The sequence below is a fragment of the Nannobrachium achirus genome, assembly GCF_963921795.1.
Source record: "Nannobrachium achirus genome assembly, chromosome: 10".
Classification (NCBI taxonomy): Eukaryota; Metazoa; Chordata; class Actinopteri; order Myctophiformes; family Myctophidae; genus Nannobrachium; species Nannobrachium achirus.
Window position 1 is genome coordinate 39,135,036 of NC_137819.1, and position 19,749 is coordinate 39,154,784.

Here is a 19,749-nt window from a genome sequence, read left to right on the forward strand (position 1 = left end):
TTGTGTGGCCTCCCTGGTATTCGTCCTAGTGTTTTTTTTTCTACACAGTAATTACAAAGAAGAAGACATCACCCACCTGGCTGTTCATGTCTGTTCCTCTGTCTGAGGCTGTGATTGGCTGTCGCCTTGAGTTTCGTCTTCTCCTCCTCCTCCTCCTTCCTCGTCCTCTTCTTCAGCCTCCGTCTTCCCATCGCCCTCGCTCGTCTTCTGTTCCTCCTTATCCTTGGCCGCCACCACCACCTCCTCCTCCTCCCCTTGTTCTCTAACCTCCATCTCTCCCTCGCTGTCCTCGACGTGCGCCTCCTCCTCCTCCCCCATCTCCCCTCCCTCCTCGTCCTCCTCGCCTCCTGCGTCGCCGGCGGCGCCCCCGTCTTCTTCTCCCTCCTCCTCGTCGCTGAAGGCCGCCTTGCCCTCCTCCACCCGGCGGGCGGTGTGGGCGAACCACTCCCTCACCTGCTCGTAGCTCATGCTGGACTTGGCCACCAGCTCGTCCAGGTCCTTCTCGTTCAGGACGCGGTACTTGAGGTAGTGCTCCTTCAGGAAGGATTTGCCCGTCTTCACCTGATCGTGTGTAAAAAGGGGAAACAAAGCAAAAAGAAAAACATGCGAGAGGCTATTTAGCATGTTCATATGCTTACAGTTATGCCTTGAGATTTTTACTTGCCCTCAAATGGTGTGATTTGCAAACCACTGCTAACACAAGTCAACTCATGCAGATGTAATGCCACTCATTCAACTGCTGTCTACATTTAACACACTGAATTTATATATTCACATGTATCAACAGACTTCTCCATTCCACCACCTCTTTTAGCACATTTTCATCCAGTTTTCATAAAATAATAGTATAACATTTCCACAGTATGCGGACACCTTTTGTGCTGCAAATGAAAATGTAAAAACATGTCATGCTACAATAACATTTGGATATGAAAGTCACACAGAGACAAACCTTGATGGCAGTGGCGCCCCCCTGTGCTGAACGCTTGCAGGCGTATGGTCTGCGCGACCTCCTGGACCAGCCACGGAAACGCTTACGGGGCTTCTTCGGGGTCTTGATGGTCCCACCATTCAGAGCCTCGTCCACCTTGAATCAAACAATCAAATTCATGAATCATTAGTCTAAAGTGAATCGATGATGAGCCTTTTGAGTGTGTAGTAAAGACAGCTATTTCCCAAGCCATATCAGGGCCAGAAAGGCAGTTTTGACACCAAATGGAGGGGGAGAATCCCCTTGTTAAATGCTGGGGTAAATGTATTGCAATCAAATTATTGTCTTAGGAATGCGACAAATTCCAAAAGTTATTATTGAAATCAAGTCTCCATGGCGTGAGGAATCAATAGAATTACTTTTTTCACCACCGTCCCAGAAATACAAATTTGTGCCAAAGTGAATGTAATCTAGTCTTAAACACAACAATTATATATGTACTTTTGGCTTTATTTTTAGTAAAACAAAAATATTGTTGGTGCAATATGCTTGGCAATCCTTTCTATTTTTATACTGTGCTTGTGGCTACTAAAAATATGATTGCCAAGGGGCTGATGGAGAAGGAGGGATTGCGAGGTGTTGAGTCACAAATGCAGGACGCGCAAAGTTTAGCATTTAATCTCCATCCGAGCTTGTACATAATCTGCTACTTTAGGCTAGGGTTGGACATATAGTTAGTTCCCAGTTTGACAGTCTGTTCTCCATCACTTTCTGCTGTGTTTAGCGTTTTATCGTCTTCAAAATAGTTCACGTTTTCAACTAAGTTCTACCTGTGGTAACTTTTAGTAAGCATTCTTGTGTATGTCATGTTGCAAGTTTGCGGTTTAAGAGTGATGCAGTAGTATGCGCAGTGGGCTCACAACAGTCTGGTCTTCATCCCAGCGGAGATTCATGTTTGTCCCAAATACATATTTTAATGTCCCACGCGGACGACGGGACACAGTTAAGTCTCCAGTGACTAAAGGTCTTACATTGTCGGTCTCAGATTGCATTCTGTCGCACTGCTCCAATTTAAGCAATGTACTGAATGCTCGTGAGAGAGGAGAGGGAGATAGAGAGAGAAAGCCAGGGATGAGAAATGGACAGATCTTATACTACTAGTCTAATATACTAGTAAGTACAGCATGAGCAGTTTTAATATACATGATTTTGAAGAAAATTCTAAGTAGAATAAATTCTAACGTATATTTTTTGTATGAGTATGGGTGGTAGGTAGCCTACATTAGGTAAGAGATCAATACAAGTCTGTGCCTACCTTACATGTATCCTACTGTAAGTCATAAGAATATCCAGGTACAAATACATAAAGTACGGCGATAATGCTAATATAAAAAAGATCATTTGCATTTCACAGAAACAGAGATGAATAAGAACTAAAGAACCGGAATAACCTTATTTTTAGATTTCACCTTTGTTTACAGTATCCCCATAGTCATAAATCTTTTATTGAAATTACCTGAATACTTGAGTCAACTTAAACCAAATATCACTGCATGATTAGTAAGTCCTTGACATTTCATTAGCAATTCAATCTTTTCTCTAGGCCTATTTTCGGCTACCCATTACAGTCTACCGTGCATTACAACGCCGATTTAACTTTGATGGAAAATAACAAGAAAATGTAACACACAAAGGACAACTGCATTACAATAGTCAACGTGTGATACTCTATGGAGGAACTGACTAATCAGGCTGAGAACTGATTCTGAACAATATGTAAAGAACTGGAATAAATTGACAAAAGAATATACCTTGTATTGATATAATGTACTGCCCACCTCAAATGGTATTTAATTTTTATTCATAGTTTTTCTTTTTATTCTATGTGCGTCTGTCTTCATTTGTGTGTATATCTTTGTTCATTGCATTTGAAAATGTTGGAAAATTATATAAATAAATTACAAAACTAAAACTAAAATCCAAATATTTCCTTGAAAATCTAACAAACCACAGTATGAAATGGTCGACTGCAAATGTCATAATAGTAAGTCATAGTGAGTCATAGTAAAATGGACTAAAGATGCCAGACCACCGGTTTGATCCTTTCTAAGTCACACTGGGAATGGCTGACTAATAGCATAAAGCTACCACAGCTATGGGGCGGCATAGCTCAGGGGTAGAGAAACCGTTATTAGAGTACAAAGGGTTCCCGAAGGGTTCCCAGTTCGAATCCGGGCTCCCCCTGAGTTAATGTCGAAGAGTCCTTGGGCAAGACTCTGAACCCCTAATTACTCCCGGTGAGTAGGTTGGTGCCTTGCATGGTTTCCTCCGCCACCGGTGTGTGAATGGGTGAATGTAATGCACAATCTATGTAAAGCGCTTTGGATAAAAGCTCTATATAAATGCACCATTTACCATTTATAGCTACTAATGACAATGACTGTAAGTAATGAGTAATGATATAAAAGGTACCTTGCCACTCTGGTAGAGGTAGTACCACTTGAGGTTGCTGTTCTTGCAGGAGTAGCGCGTGTCGCCGAACCAATTGACGATGTAGGTCCGAGGCAGGCCACTCTCCTCCACCATCTTGTCGTACTCCTCGGACGTGGGCCACTGGGTGCGCACGAAGGCTGACTTCAGCACGTGGAGCTGCTCTGGCGTCTTCTTCAGAATCTTGCGTGAGGAGGGGGGCGTGGTGGACCGACGCTCATGAGCGGGGGTGGAGGACGAGGTGGCAGACTTCTTGGGAGTGTCCCCGTCACCGTCGGTCATTTTGACGTCACCGTCAACGGGAGAAGCGGGTATTTTCCGTCGCTCGGTGAACCAGGCGTCGACCTCGCGCCGCGTCAGCTTGGTCTCGGCGCGCAGGCGGCTCAGCTCCTCGTCTGACGGCGTGTCCAAGTTCTGGAAGCTGGCCTCCAGCACCAGCAGCTGCTCCGGGGTCTTCTCCTTGAACTTCTGAGGCGTGAAGTCCGGGAAGGCGTTGCGGAACTTGACCCGAGGGTTGCTCGAGGACGAGGAGGACGACGAAGAGCCGGGAGGGTTCGCCGTCGTCGGGGAGTTGTCGCTGGCGTCGTCGCTGGAGTCAATTACGATGGTCGCCTCACTGTTGGCGGTGGCGTTTTTGTTACTACTGCTACTGTGTCTGCTACCCCCGCCGCCTCCTGCTGTTGAGGCTATTCGGCTCGTCAGCGGCGGAGGATCGTTCAGCGGGAGCCCGTGTTGGTCCTTTGCGTTGCGCTGGTTGTAGCGCGTATCGCTGAACCACTTCTTGATTGCACGCTTGGTGAGGCTGGTGATGCGCATCAGCCGCGAGATCTCTGCCTCTGTAGCGAACTGCCGCCGACCGTAGCTGGCCTTCAGCTCGGCTAGCTGCTCCTTTGACTTCTTGGGCTTGGCACCTAGCAAGTCTGCGTTCAGAGGACTACTGCTGTTGGTTGAACCTGTTAACCCCTGAGAGAGAAGACATCAAAATACAAGAATACATTATAGTAGCATGTCTCCTTCAGTCAGCAGTGAACATATTTCAGAACACAAACACACCCACACACAACACAGGTTGAATATTTTCATTCAACAGTGCTTTCTGATGCTTGTCTCTGATTTTTGACTTAACGAAACAAATGTCAGTGTTAATTTAGAAGAATTTATATGTAGTTTTAGTCAGTCTTTAATAGAATTCAATTTAGTTTCAATCATATTTTAGTCATCTGAAATGTTTTATTTTTAGTCCAAATTTTAGTTAAGTTTATGTTGGCATTGGCAGGCCATGATGGTGTGACATCCCAAAGCTTGATTTGCCGAAGATAGCTGAACTACAAGCTCTCTGTGACACATTGTGAGCTTGTAAATCAGCTAGTGTGACAGTTCTACTGGATCTCTTCTCCACTATTGCCTAATATTGTAGTCTATCTTTTATTTGTTGATGAAATTGTCAATGTACCATATTTATCACAGTTTTTGTCATTATAGCATTCCTTTTTTCGCGAGTGAAAAAAGGTATTCGACCAACATTTTGCTTCACAGTTTCAGTCGACAGAATTAACAGTGATCCAGGGAAGATTTTGTTTCGGTTTTCAGTCAGTTCCTTCACCTGTGTCTTTGACTCCATTGTGGACGTGTCGGACACTTTGGCCTGGCTGCCCGCAGTGGCAGAGGGAGCGACTGTCAGAGTGATGGGGGAGCCCACCGGCATGGTGCCTCCGTTGCCGGCCACCTGCGTGACCACCAGCCCCGGCTGGCCCACGATTTGGCACGTCTGGAAAATGGACTGCAGGCCGTTGGTTGCCGCGGCGATGTTGGCGGGGATGACGGTGATGGTCTGTGGCACGGCCTGCACCGTGCCATTGAACTTCTTCCTTCTCGCCTCCTCCACCTGGGAGCGGGGAAACAAAGAAGCACGCGAGACAATTAGAGTCACCCGGAGATTTGGCTTACCATACGTGTTACAATCTTTAACCAAGCAACAACGAGGTGTTCCGATACTGAGAGATATAGGACAAGGTGGGGATGATGAGTTCCCCAATGCCCAGTCTGTCATTAAAACCCATTTAGGCCTAGAATTATTTCATGCTTTAATTAATGAAAGATAGCAGATAAAAGCTCACAGCGCAGCACCGAGTGCCACGCTGCAAGCTTGTAGATCTGTCTTAATTCTTAAGTCTTCATTTTTTTGCAAGTCTTGCAATATATATTTTTAAAGCGAACATTTGTATCTCAAATATTTGCTTCTGGGTGGTCCCTGGAACAACATATTTTGAGATGGGGCGTCCGCGGTCAAATACATGTAAATTTGGGGGTCCTTGACATGAAAATGTTTGAGAACCACTGATTTATAAGAAGGATTTAGAAGACATTTATAGAATCGGGTCAGAAATATTCAAAGACTTGCACAAAGACTTTTTCAAAAATAGCAGATCTACAAGCTAGCAGCATGGCCGCGCTGTGAGCTTGTGGATCTATTTTTTAATAGTTAAAGAATAAAATAATGGTTAAAGTGGTTCAAATTGGGTGCCCGCTGGCCTACTGGTCTGGGCGCATACCACTTAGGCATTGCCACATAGGCATGGATGCCTGGCGCCGTCACCGGTTCGATTCCCGATCCGGACAACCTTTTCCGCGTGTAACTCCCCATCTCTCCCCCCATTTCCTGTCAGTCTACTGTCCTATCAATAAAGGTACAAAAGCCCAAAAACAAATCTTAAAAAAAAAATAAAAGAAAATAAGGGGTTCAAGTCGAAAGGGACACAGATTTTGTGTTCAGGTCTGAATGGGTTCAGGATTACAGAGGGTGTGTTTATAATATTCTACTTTTATGATTGAGAAGAACAGCTAATAAAAGCCATGTTGTCTTGGTAATCACAAACACCTGGAAACCACCTGGTAACCATGAACGGTCTGGAACAGACCGTTCATGGTTACTTAGTAACTTAATACTATGTTTAATACTATGAGCGTTGATTTGGACTCTGTCCCAGAGAAAAGTTTTGGGAAAATAGCAAATCTACAAGCTCACACCACCGTGCGCTAAGAGTGTTGCGAGGCGTTGTGAGCTTGTAGATCAGCAATTTTCAAAATGTTCACCTCATTGTTGTGTTATTTGACAATTTGTTTGTTTGACCAGATTTTATAATAGTTAGTTTGTTGTCTACTTGTGATGCAGTAATGGTCTTTACTCTCTTTCTTTTTAGATATAAGATACTCTAAAGGTGGTTGCACACTGCTGCGTTTTTCGGGCCGAATATCGGAGTGAATTTCAGAGCGCGTGAATAAAAAAATCTACCTCACGTTATGTCAGTCACGTTTGCACACTGCCGCCCATTTCGCGCACCACTCGGTCCCTTGCTCTTTCTATCTCTCTCTCTCCTTGCCCTGAAAAACGCATTTCGCTACGAAAAACGCAGCAGTGTGCAACCACCTTAAGTCCTTAAATTGTCACTTTACTGTCATCTGGGGACCCCCCAGGGGTCCCGACCGACCCACAAGTTGAGAACCACTCGTACATGGGCACAAAATGTTTGATGACCGAAATGATATGGCAAAATGTTTGATGACCGATTGTAAATTACCCGCACCTCCTCTGGCGTCCAGCTGACTCCATGTTTCAGCCGCTGAGCCGAGAACCACACTTTTATCTGCTCCTCGCTGAACTTGGTCTGTGACGACAGTCCCATGATCTCCGACACAGAGGGATAAGGGAACCTACAATACAAATACAATTGTTTATGTTAGTTTAGATTGGTCAACATCCGCTGCGTACTTTCTTTGAGCGTGAGCATTTAGGAAGCTGAAGAGAGAGGATAAGCCCCAGTTATAATTTGTTGCACATCATGTCCCGTTACAGAAAATTGCCAGCGATCTACACGGTCACAATGTGTTGCAGTGGGACGCGTTGTGAGCTTGTATATGTGCAATTTGCGGAGGACTACACCGGCACACACCCATGTACAAATCAGGCTACAGGCACCACTGCACAGGTACCGTTTCTGAAAAGGCAGATTCCATCTACATATAATATCTATAACTTGGTGGGTTTCATTTTGGTCAATATGACAATCAAACCCTTAGACACTTTTCCCCCTGAGCTTTTATTGAAAGTGACAGTGGAGAGATGGACAGAAAACAGAGAGCAAGAGCAGGCGGAGAGACAAGCCGCAAAATGGTCCACCTGGCCCGGGAGTCAAACAGGGGACATACTGTCAGTCATTAGAGCCTATCTTCTAACTATTCATTTACCGAATGTCTGGACTGGCCTGGACACGGAACACCATATATGGGCATAAAAGAGAGCCAGACAGACAGAGATAAGAGATCTCCATAATGTATGGGCATGAAAGGGACACAGACAGACACATGTATACAACGGGTATTGCACAACTGGACGTCAATGGTGACTTGGTAGTGTGGTATGATTTTGTAAACACCACAATTGGGGGAAAACGTGGAATATTGGAACAAATATACATTCGTGGGTAAAGCTTTGTGTGAGCACTTATGGGTATTACAAAACTTGACGCCAATGGTGATTAGTCTAGGTCTAGTGTGGTATGATTTTGTAAACAACAAAATTCGGGGGGAAAGTGGGATATTTGAAACAAATATACATACAGCTTTGTGTGAGCACTTGTGGTGAGTAGTCTGAAAATATAACCTGTATGTGCCCCATCCACTCAGCTATCAGGTGGCCAAGCCTTTGACACAAAGCACAAAGGTAGTTAGTTAGTTTTCTTTTCTAGACTTTTCTAGTCATGACTGTCCTCCAGGTCAGTCATTGGTTAATGTCCAGTGACAGGAAGAAGCACACAAAAGAAAGCAAAAACCTAATCAAGACAGTACAGTAAGTGAAGCATGGAATACTGTACTACAGACTTCAGACTCCCCAATAAGTGTTCACACAAAGCTCCACCCACTAATGTATATTTGTTTAACTTTAAATATCACACTTTGTTTTTTTAATGAATAGTAGCAACAACAAGTATTATTTTCTATAGTTACTAATACAAAATATACTTACAGTAGGACCCTAATTGCACTTTTTACGTCATGTGTTTTTATGTACCCTAAAGTGAGATACTTAATTTAGTTCTACTGTATGTGTATTATACATTAGTGCGACAAATACAATTTTAACGTTCTTCTACGCATGGAAATATGACCATCTTAAGTACATTTTACAAATGCTTCTGAAAACACTTCTCTAGACAACAGTGAACACAATGCGTCAGACGGTAGGCTGTCCTTTCGAGTTAACAGACTAAGATGTTGACATTATCCCACTTCCTGCGTTAATATCAGCAAAGAGACGTATTCAACCTCTATTACAGTGTATTTTCCTAGAGTCGTTTCTCACGAGAAAACGGAAGCGATGCCAAGAGTCCAGCGCTGAGTGAGACTGGAGTGTGTTTACACTCACTGGTTAACATGGATGCCAAAGAGAGGCGGGGTTCATTCTGTCTATGAGCACTCCTCGTCCTCGTGAGTTTAAGGCTATAGAGCAGGGGTCTTCAACGTTTTCAGGCCATGGACCCCCTAGTTGACAGAGAGATGAAGCAGGGACCCCCACAACCTGTTCATAGATTCCATATCGTTTCATTGTTTGACAGCACGATCATCAGTGTATTTTGGATTCATGTCCATTTGTGTTTTCAGATATTTAACCACTTGAGCCGTCACTACCTGATAAACTTGACCTTTTACTATGTACTGCTCTTTTCCCCCTCTACACCTTTGCCGAAAATATCTACAAGCTCACAACGCCTCGCAGCGAGGCGTTGTGAGCTTGTAGATCTGCTATTTTTTGTCTACAGTTCTCAGAATATGGACACTAGGGTTTAAGTGGTTAATATAAAAAGGATTGGAAGATTTGGAGGACCCCCTGTAGTAACTCTGAGGCCCCCCTAGAGGTCCCAGACCCCCTGTTGAAGACCTCTGCTATAGAGGGACCCAGAAGGATGGTTGTGGGTTATTTCCAACGGTGTAGTTTCTGACAAACATGATCTGTCTCAGTTACATTACACAGTTACATACTTTAGACTAAAGTGGTGCTGCAGCTTATGGCAAAAAAAAAGAAAAACCTGGTTCTGAATCTGATTTAATTTCATCTTAAAATGCCCATGCAAGCATTTCCTCAAGCATAATATGATTCATCATTATTTTTTCTTAGCTGACTGTATTATCTGCAGCACTGAGACACGAGTATGCACTAAAAATGCCTTCATTGTTTTTTGCAAAATCAATTAAGAGTAGAGCCAAACCTCCAACAAAATGTTTTTGTGCACAACAATTCAAGTTCCAGTGTTCTACAGGACAGAATCATCAGCCTTACATAATATCCTGCCATGATTTATTATTATTTGGTCCTGTGACGTCGCAGCTTTAACACATGGGAAGCCAAGGTTTCTAACATTTCTAGCTGTTGCTGCTGCCGCCGTTCACTCACGCTTTATTTTGAAGAGCCTCGGAAGCTTCGTGCGTGTGCACGTGAGTGTCCACTGACGATTGAGGAAGAAAATCCATTTGTTTACAAACACTCGCAAAACTAAAATCCAAACCGGGGCCGACCATCGCGGTAAAGTGTCACCGTGAAAACAATCAGATCTCTGCTTCCCTGGCGTTCTTTGCACCTCATTCATAGATAAAGCCCTTTTTATGTTTCAGCCTAGAATGGAAATCAATGCAGCCTAGTCGGGCCATTTTCTCTCTCTGCGAGCCACGGTGTGACGTATGGACTAGGGTCATTCACAGGGAACACAACATGCGCGCAGCACGCTGTACAGTTAACCCTTTGTTGTCTCGTTGAGGAACGAGACAACTCCTTTTGGCAGAGCGACCCCTAGTGGCCTTATCTCGTTACTGAACGAGTTTGGCCCCTTGGGTGTTAAGGGACAACTTCACCCATTATCAATCTTGATGTAATTGGTCCTCACTAGTAGGGATGGGTATCGTTCACCTCTGAATCGATACGATACCTTTTTCGATACCTGGGAATCGATACGATACCTTTTTCGATACCGTTTTCGATACTTTTTTATTTCTTATTTTTATTATTATTATTATTACCCTTATTAACTTTTTTCTATAGGCTATTTTACACACCACAATAGGTTATTAAGGCCCTCTACAGTGGTTCAGCCATTGTCATGTCAAGTATAGTAGTAGGCTTACTGTAGTTGATGGAACTACTATTACTGCTACTATGGCTGCTATTTTATATACAAGTGTTTGTCTGCAATAGAACACATTCTTTATACAGCTATTCTATGGCTATACTGTTGACGTTTTTAATTTTTTATTATTATTGTTATTTATTATCATCATCATCATCATCATCTTAGCCTACAGTACCTTATCTTAGTTTTTCTTATTATTATTATCACCTCAATCACAACATTGCATCTTGCTTCTTGTCCCTGTAGACTAGAGTAGCTAGTGACAATAAGACCTTGCTTCTCTTTATTCTTAAACCTCACATCAACAATTTGCGCTGTTGAATGCAACTACATTGAACGTGAATGCGCGTTCGCGTCTACTGCATACATGAACGTGCAGCGGCAGCATGGAGTTACAGAGGCAGGGTGGCTGTGCTGGCGAAACAAACACAAACATGCTTAAAAAGTTTGTTTCAACCGATCAATTACTTTTTCTAGGCGGTCGGAACTAAAGACACATGTACCATACTACACATCTCTCCCGGGACTGTATTCTTTTTTTTAATACAACACAGAAAAAGGCTTTCACGGAAAGGGTGACAGTCCTTTGCTGCCTGAAGACAGAGCAGCGAGCGGAGGGGGAGAGGCTATGGGGAGAGTAGCTCTGGTCCAGAGCGTTAGCGTGGGGACTGGGGAGAGGTGACGATCGATGCTCACACAGTGTCACAGCCGGAGATCATAGACGTTGGATCATCATAATAACATCGTTGGCTATTGTCGGATGTTTTCAGTTGTGGGCCATTTCACAGTAACGCAACTACGCAAGTTTACTAAAGCAATTCAATGTTGTTACGGATGCGACCGGCCACGGGTGCGTTCAAGAGTACCGAAACTTGGTACCGTTCGTTTTTAATTCAATCGATACTCGGTAGTACCGACGTGATTCGGTCGATACCATTAAAAGTACCGACTTCGGTACCCAACCCTACTCACTAGTGCTCATTATAATAATATTATGGTACCATTTTGATCTACTCTTTGTCTCAAGGGCTGTGAAAAGTTCAGAAACCTGCCAACCAGTGACTTCATAGATGGGGAATATAAGCTAAACTGCAGCCTTTCTATTCCTGGAAGTTAGCATGCTATAATAGAAGCCATTGTTCTGGCATTAATAAAATAAAATTGATAAGGCATTTGAAATCTTGTTTGAAATGATCAAACCTGTCTATCGAAGAGACACAGAGTGAATAGACAAAACATGTATATGAAGTTACAGTATATGATGATAAGATGGGTGACGTATGATGTTGTCCATTATTTAATAACTATTTTCTTCTTCTCTTTTACATATGAGAGCAAAGAACAATACTTTATTCACTGCACTCTCACAAGAGTTCATCTTATAAAAGCCATCGTGCATAGCAATCAGTTGCCAAAAACACCAGATCTACAAGATGACAAGCAAGCAATGTCATGCAATGCATTGTCAGCTTGCAGATCTGTTCTTTTTTAGTGACACCGATATCGTACTACAGACTACAGAGTAATGTATAATTAGTAGATGGGAAGATGGCTGATGTGATCCAGGTAAGGATGTTTAAAAAAACAACGACCTATTTATTTATTTGACCTTTTTCCACATGTAATGGGATGATGCCTAGTACAGGTGCCACCTAAAGTACAATTTACAATTTGCATGTAATCAGTAAATGCAAAGCCAGGCAGTCCTTTTCTTTAATTAGAAATGTTGCAGGCAGTAATCAAAACGAACACTAGAGTGCACATGTGGACAATTTTCAGATTTTGATAACAAGGCACACTCATTTCTTTGAAAAAACAATTCAATACTTCCACCCTTTTCCAGACCCGCATAAGCAGGCACTCTGCTCTAGTGTTGACTTTCGTCAACTAAAACTAAAATGAAACTAAAATAGGTTTGGAGTAGAGGTAAAAAAGAGCAGACCAAGATTTGAAGTACAGAGTGAAAGGTCAAGTTTTTAAGTATCGACGATTTAAGATTTTAAGTGTTTAAGTGTCAAACAAATCTATGAATCAAACAAGTCTATGAATCTATCTATGAAATCGATGAGAATCTCCATCACACATTTATACAACCGGTATGTAGAGGGGGTCCCTGCTTCATCTCTCTCTCAGCTAAGGGGTCCTTGGCCTGAAAAGGTTGAAGACCCCTGGTTTTGGCTCAGGGTTAGCATTCACCAGCGTCGGCAGGTTAGCATTGGACTACTGGGATCTCGGAATAGCGCTACGTGCCCGTGTGCTGCTGCGGTACCTGTTGTATGCGCTGACCAGCAGTACATTGTTGTCCATGGCGGTGTTGTAGGTGGGGATGCTGCTGATGGGGATGAGGAGCTGGCTCTGGGTATGGGGGTTGCTGTTCTGCTGGTTCTGCAAGGCGGACAGAACCTGAGCCAGGGTCCCGGGGGGCAGCATCGTGGCGGCTCCCCCGGCGCTGGTCTTGAACTGGAACATGTTGTGGCCGCCGACCATGATGTTGGGATGCACGGACTGGACTTGTATCGGCGATGCCGCCGCGGAAACGATCCGAGGGGAGGGGGCGACTGCGGAGACCGGGGCGGGGGAGAGGGTAGGAGGCCCCTTGTCGTCGTCGTCGTAGTCTTCGTCCTCGTCGTCACTTTCCACCTAGTCAGGGCATATTGAAAAAATAATCTGGAAATAAATTCCTTACCCAAATTTGTCTTCAACAATGTGATTTTAAAGGTGTCTAGTAACACATAATCACAAAGATTGAAATTCAGTTTCCCAAGGGTAATCTGTGACAGCTGCTGAAAGTTGGGGGTATCATTATCCGTATTATGCAGGGGGGGAAAAAACTAACAAAAAATAAATCTGCTTTAAGTTGCATGTAATGTTAGGGGTCAAACGATGGGGTTTTTCAAGATTCTGAATCCATTGCAAACATTTGTTTTGCTAGAAAAACACATCTCCTTGGGCTAAAAACGACCCAACAGCCCAAACACAAAACAATGGTTTGTGGATGACCTGGAAATGTGTCTATGGACATTTTCCCCTGCATAATAAGGTTAATGGTACCCTCAATGTAGGAGGCATGAATTGGTTTATTATCGTTATGTTTATTTTGTCACTGAATGAATAAACTATCACCGGTGTGTGTCGATGATTAGGTGACGGGCATAGGTCGGTGCAGACCTGGTTACCTCAAAAGCACCACCTATTCACCTGCAGAACACCTAGAGGGAGAGAGGGGGTGAATGGGAAGCCACACTTTTTTGTTGACCACTTTATTTGCTTGAGTTATTTGCTTTATTTGATTTGCTTTGATTGCTGTGCTTATGAGTTTAAGCAACCTTTACCTTAGTTACCTTTTGTTTCTTTAATAAAACCCCTTAAACGCATTCTTTGGATCCAGTGCATCTTCTTTTGTTTGTAGCACGTCGAACAATAGGCCCACCTCATCGCCTTTCAGCAACGTATTTAGTTTGGTTTCCTGCAGTCGCTTACACCCAACTTTCAGCAGCGGTCACAGATTCCCCTAGGGAAACTGAATTGAAATCTTTGTGCAATGTGTTACTAAACACCTTTACAAACACATTGGCGATTGGAAATCTTTCGGATAATATTCCCTGACTAACCTTGATGACGTCGTCGTCGGCAGACACTTTGTGCGCGCCGCTGACAAACTTCTTGGGCTCGGCCCGGCTCTTGATCTTCATGATGGGCGTCTTGCTGAAGGCGATGCCGCGGCAGGACGTCTCCACCTCCACCTCGTCCTCCTCCGTCTTGACGAAGCTGCCGTCGAACGTCAGGTCGTTGACCGTCTGCTGGAAGACAGTCTGGTTGTTGCGCTTCACCATTGTCCGCGTGAAGCCGTCCTCGCCAGGGTGGTGCCGCGAGTTGTGCTCCATTAGAGCATCGTACCTGGAGGGTAGGGGTGGGCGATATGGTGATAAATATCGTTGAGACGACATATTGTCTCCACAATATTCCTATTCAGAGATATCGTATATATCGTGATACAATGAGGGAGCCAAATGAAAAATCCTGTTGAATTGTTAATACTGCAGATTCATTGCAGAATCTATTTAAACAACATTTTGGTCTAAATCAGTAGTTCTCAAACTTTAAAATGTCAAGGTCTCCCGGCTCCCCTTAACTCTGATACAAATTAAACCAAATGGACCCGTAAGGGTTCATTAGAAACCAAATGAACTTCATTTGGTTTCTCTGTATACTGTTAGAGTTACATACTTGTAAGGGTCAATTTAGAACTCCCAAAAAGGTACCCAGAGAGTTTGAGGACCACTGGTCTAAATGCTCTGTTACTCCTTTTTCTTTTAGTTTCTTTTTTTTTTACCTCGTAGGTGGTTGTACTTTGAAGTAACTTGAAAAATAACCATAAAAACCAACATGAAAAAGAATCTTGATAGCTTGGAAGAATATCGTGATATTGTATTTTTTCATATCGCCCACGCCTACTGGAGGAGATGGGGGAGAGAACGTAGTGTTTTAGATTTCAGTTACGTCATTAAGACCCGAGGCGATTTTACAAATGCCTTCTAAAAATCTGTAGCTCTCAAATTTCTTTAATCCAACATTTTTCAAACACTTTCAAGATTTTTCAAAAATGTGCAAATAGATAGCTTGTAAATCTGCTATTTTTGAATAGCCAACGTAAAAATCAAAAATGACACAGATACTTTTCCCGGTTCTAATGGGTCAACTTAAATGTACGAGTAGGATTTGTCAGTTGCGGTTTGTAAACACAACATTCAAAGTTGGCCCCCCTTTCTGGCTTAACAACACCAATAAAGTGCACAGTGCACACCTATTGCCCAAAGGTTGATACCCAGAAATGTAACGTCCCAAACAAACACAGTAATAAGATAAGAAATGACAAGCCGAGGGAAGGGTACAGACACCTGACAGACACACTATTGGCTTATAATAGCTGCAAATTGTAACTCTAGACTTGTTTTAATATGTTGTTGAATCTAGAGTTGCGGGTGGTACATACAGACAGGACCATTGAGTGATTTCACATGAGCGCTTCCAAACTTCAACACTTAGAAAAAGAATCACCTGCAGGCTGCACAGAATGTCTTAACAGACAGTAGCTCATAATGTCTATGGTGGATTTTTATGAAACAAACACTTGGCAGATAGAAAGAGGATAATTCAAGCGTTCCATACAGCTGCAATGTTGGTGAGTTTGACATTGTTTAATACAATAAGATGGCACTTTTCTGTTTGGCTGCCAATGGTTGGTGTTGCATCTCTAGATTCAACATATTAAACAAACAATATCTAGAGTCGCAATTTGCGGCCAGGGTTATAAGTGATGATTGAGAGGGATTATTTTTGTAGGACAAAGAGGGAAGACGGACCTGCCAGACAAGACGGGGGTCGGAATCAAACCCAGATCCCCGTGCTCACAAGAGCATGCAGTCTGTGCACTAACTGACCGCTATAGTTTTTTTCTTTTTAGGAAAATCCTACTTGTTACACTTTAAATTGTGGTTAAACACAACCTTTCCTACTACCTCTTTGTGTGGAAGTCACACTCCATGCAGACGTAGGAGGAGTTGAGCACGATGTCCGGATGCTCCGTGTCCACGTGCACGGTGAACAAGTTGAGCTCCGACGTCTGGAAGCTGCAGTACTTGCACTCGTAGCCCCCCTCCGCCATGTTGGAGTCCATGTAGTGGTCCGACACCTGCCTAGTGCCCTCCGAGTGACCCTTCTCGTCGGAAATGTCCGCGGGCACACCAGCGTTAGTCCCGCTGTTGCCGTGAAGCTCCTCGGCGGCGGCAATGTCCGTAACGTCCTCCATCTCCTGGTCCGAGTCCTGGGCCTCTCGCGGAGGCACCATGCAGGGAGTGTTGGTCTTCCTCCGGCTAGCCATCCTCCTGCTGTGTGCCCTCTCTCTCTCTGGGGTGCTGAGTTTGCCGTTGGGAGTGACTCAAAGCTGTGTCTTAGTTTGAGTAGTTTAGGGTTTCCTGAGGCTCCATAAAAGCAGGATGGGCTCGTGTGTGCTGTTGACTGCGTTCAAATGTGTATTTAATCACAGTTATTTCTGCGAGAGAATGACAGAACAAACAAAAAAATAAGAAATTTAAAAAAAGGTTTATTGATTGATTGTTTGAATACTTAATTAGACAGAAATGTAAACAGCACAAGGTACAGTCAAGACATAGGATAACACAAAGATAGTCCTTTGGACACAGGATTGTACGATTGGGATTGAATCTATGGGATTGATTCACATATAGGTCGGTCGCAATTATGACATTTTACATGACAATTAATTGTCACTCAAATAATTGTGAATTACGATTTAATTGTGTTTTTGTCGTTGGCAATTCAAATTTCTGTTTGGCTTTTAGGCTTTGAAGTTACACATGGCAGATATGACACATAACCTAAATATATAAAGAAATTACTGACATATATTTCAACTTTATACTTAAAAAAGAACATTGATAGTGGAAATAGACAATATATACGCTTGTGAGCTTGTAGATATTCTATTTCCACTATTTCTGAAAATGTTTGATAATATATGAAATTGATGGAACATGGACACGATGATGACAAAATAATTATGATTATGTCAAATAATTGCGATTAGACGATTATGTAATAATTGTGACAGGCCTATTCATGTAAAGACTTTGATTTAACTTGAAATAAGAGCTGCTGTGGTTCCTTTTAATTTACTTCATGTGCATAAATTGATGCATGAACATGTCATATTACCAAACTTGTATCAAATTACTGCATAAAAAATGCACCTATCTGTTTGTTAATAAGCTATTAAACATGAAATAGTGACATTTTTCGTATGAATCTTCACAGCAGGTAATTCTCCAAGCTCTTGCCTTGCATTGAACCTGGAGGTATTTGTTGTATTTAATAATGTCTCAAGCGTGTAATATGAAACTGCATAATATTGATGTGTGGCACACACAGCACACACATTTGGAATAAAGTGATTGTTGCCACCAAAGACATCTACTTTGGACACAAAAAAAATATATATCTAGATATTTTTTCCATGGTCTTGGAAAGGCCATGACACTCAGTCAAAAGGATGAAATGTTCAATAACCACCTAAATAAAATGTATATTGACATCTGTCATCTTTTGAGTCATCAGCTTGCTGGGTGGCATTGGTTTATCTCCATTAGCAAATCTGACACTGCAAAATAAAATTGGAACCAATTTGTATTAGTTACACTGTCAGAGTTAAATCAACAGATTTCACTAACTTGGCGTGCGTACAAATAAGGGACGTTTTCTGTCATTAAATCAACAACAACTGAAAACAGGAACAATCACACGATCCTCTTTCCAACAACTAACTACGTTAGCTACATTTTGGTAGGGAATGTTTTATGTTTTCCTTCTCCAGAAGTGTCAATGCGTGACGTGTGTATAAAGTAAACTGTTAAATATTCACACACGCACAGCCACGACGTCTCGTCAACTTCTTTAACGTGTGCATGATGTGACGTGTATTGTTGTCGTTTGTTTACCTTGTGCCGTTGTCGTTAACGCACATCATTATTGTGTTTGCAAACCGCTAGCCGTTAGCATGCTAGCGTCAGTCGGTGTGTTCTCCAGAGCAGAGCAGAGCAGGGCTGTGATGGTGATACGCAACACGGGCAGTCTTCCGCCTTCCTTCAGCCGTACGGAGACTCTCTCTCTCTGCTGGAGCAGCACATCTGTCTCACTCACCTCACCACCACCACCATAACCATCACCACCACCACCACGCGCACGTTCACCGTGTGTTGTTCACCGCACGCAGCGCGCTGCCCGCTGCCCGTCGCATTGTTTCGCTTGTTCCCCGCTGTGCATTACAAACGGCGCGCTGCACGGCCTGGAAAGGAAACACACAGCAACACTCTAGAGTTCACGTTCACCACCGAATCTGACGATGGACCTTTTTTTTTTTCTTTTTTTTTCTGTAAAGTTCACGCTGTTTTTGACATTACTTCCTGTCATTGTTTTTCAAAATAAGGTTTGTAGAACTAAATTAGAAAACGGGTGGTATATAGATTTGCAACATTGATTTATTGATTGTATACTTTCAACAGTTTGCAAATAGCCTAATTCACGGCCCGCCCACTAAGCATCCCACGGGTGCTGAAGTCACATTTTGAAGGGGTAAATCCTACCATAGCCTATGGAGTTAGCAGAGAAATCGCAAATTTAATGCAATTTCCGAATAGTAAAGTATACAATACGGCTAGCATGATCAAGAACACAAGATACTAAACGGCACAAAGCACTATAATTTACTTTACTGTTAGAAATAATGATTTGTTGGCTTTAAGTCCAGTATAGTTTCCCCTTCTAAATTGAAGTCAGCACCCGGGGAAAACTGAGAAACGGAAGTAGGTGGGCGGGCCGTGAATAAGGCTAATTGGTACGATTTTACAATGATGCTAAGAGGATAGCACTTGCGTCTTGCGTTGAGAACTTGAGATTAGATGACTTGAGGATCGGTTACAAATTGAAATTGCAGACACTGACAGTACTCGAGTCGTCAGTATTGTAGGCCTACTGCGCTTGGGTTTGCCTTATGGGAGACAAGGATCAACGTTTTATTTTGAAAGCTAAATGTGTGGAGTTGAAACAACAACCCTGTGAACAAAAAAAAACTTGACACATCTTCTTTCCTCAGCATCAGTGCAGAATAGCATATTCGTGCGTCCTTGCGTCATCGTGAGGCGACTTTTTCCACCTTTGATTCCATAAATTAATTCCACTGCCTTCAAAAGGTAAAAGAGATGTGATCCTGAATAGGCAGAAAACTTTTATCTGTTTGAGGGTGTCTCAAAAGTGATTTCTTTTCACCGGCCTCCTACTAGGACCACCCCTTCAATTACTGATGCAGCTGACAGTAGTCTGCTAAAATCATATGTTGGAATATGAATTCAAACTGCTCACTTTCCTTTGTTTTCAGATGAGTGACAGTGAACCAGACAAGCACTACAATTAAGTGAATAACTGTCAGCCTATATCACGAGGAGATAAAATAAAACATACTATTTGCACTTCAGAAGTTCAAAAGGATGGAGAACATACAAATAATTTAATTACATGTAGCACACAGATAGAATGACATGGGTATGGCATTGTCAAATATCCACTAAACATAAAAAC

At 42.8% G+C, this 19,749-nt stretch overlaps 1 protein-coding gene across 1 annotated transcript; it reads right to left on the reverse strand.

Moving 5' to 3' along the window:
* Positions 1-217: 217 nt before the first annotated feature.
* LOC308293028 (zinc fingers and homeoboxes protein 1-like) lies at positions 218-18,425 on the reverse strand (the record flags this gene model as incomplete). Its single annotated transcript, XM_080735458.1, has 10 exons — positions 18,114-18,425; positions 16,119-16,651; positions 14,211-14,496; positions 12,869-13,239; positions 7,000-7,132; positions 5,025-5,306; positions 3,404-4,384; positions 953-1,087; positions 285-561; positions 218-222 (listed from the first exon to the last, which is right to left on the reverse strand). The coding sequence occupies exons 2-10, from the start codon at positions 16,478-16,480 to the stop codon at positions 218-220; spliced, it is 2,832 nt and encodes a 943-aa protein (XP_080591584.1). The 5' UTR covers positions 16,481-16,651; positions 18,114-18,425.
* Positions 18,426-19,749: the final 1,324 nt, after the last annotated feature.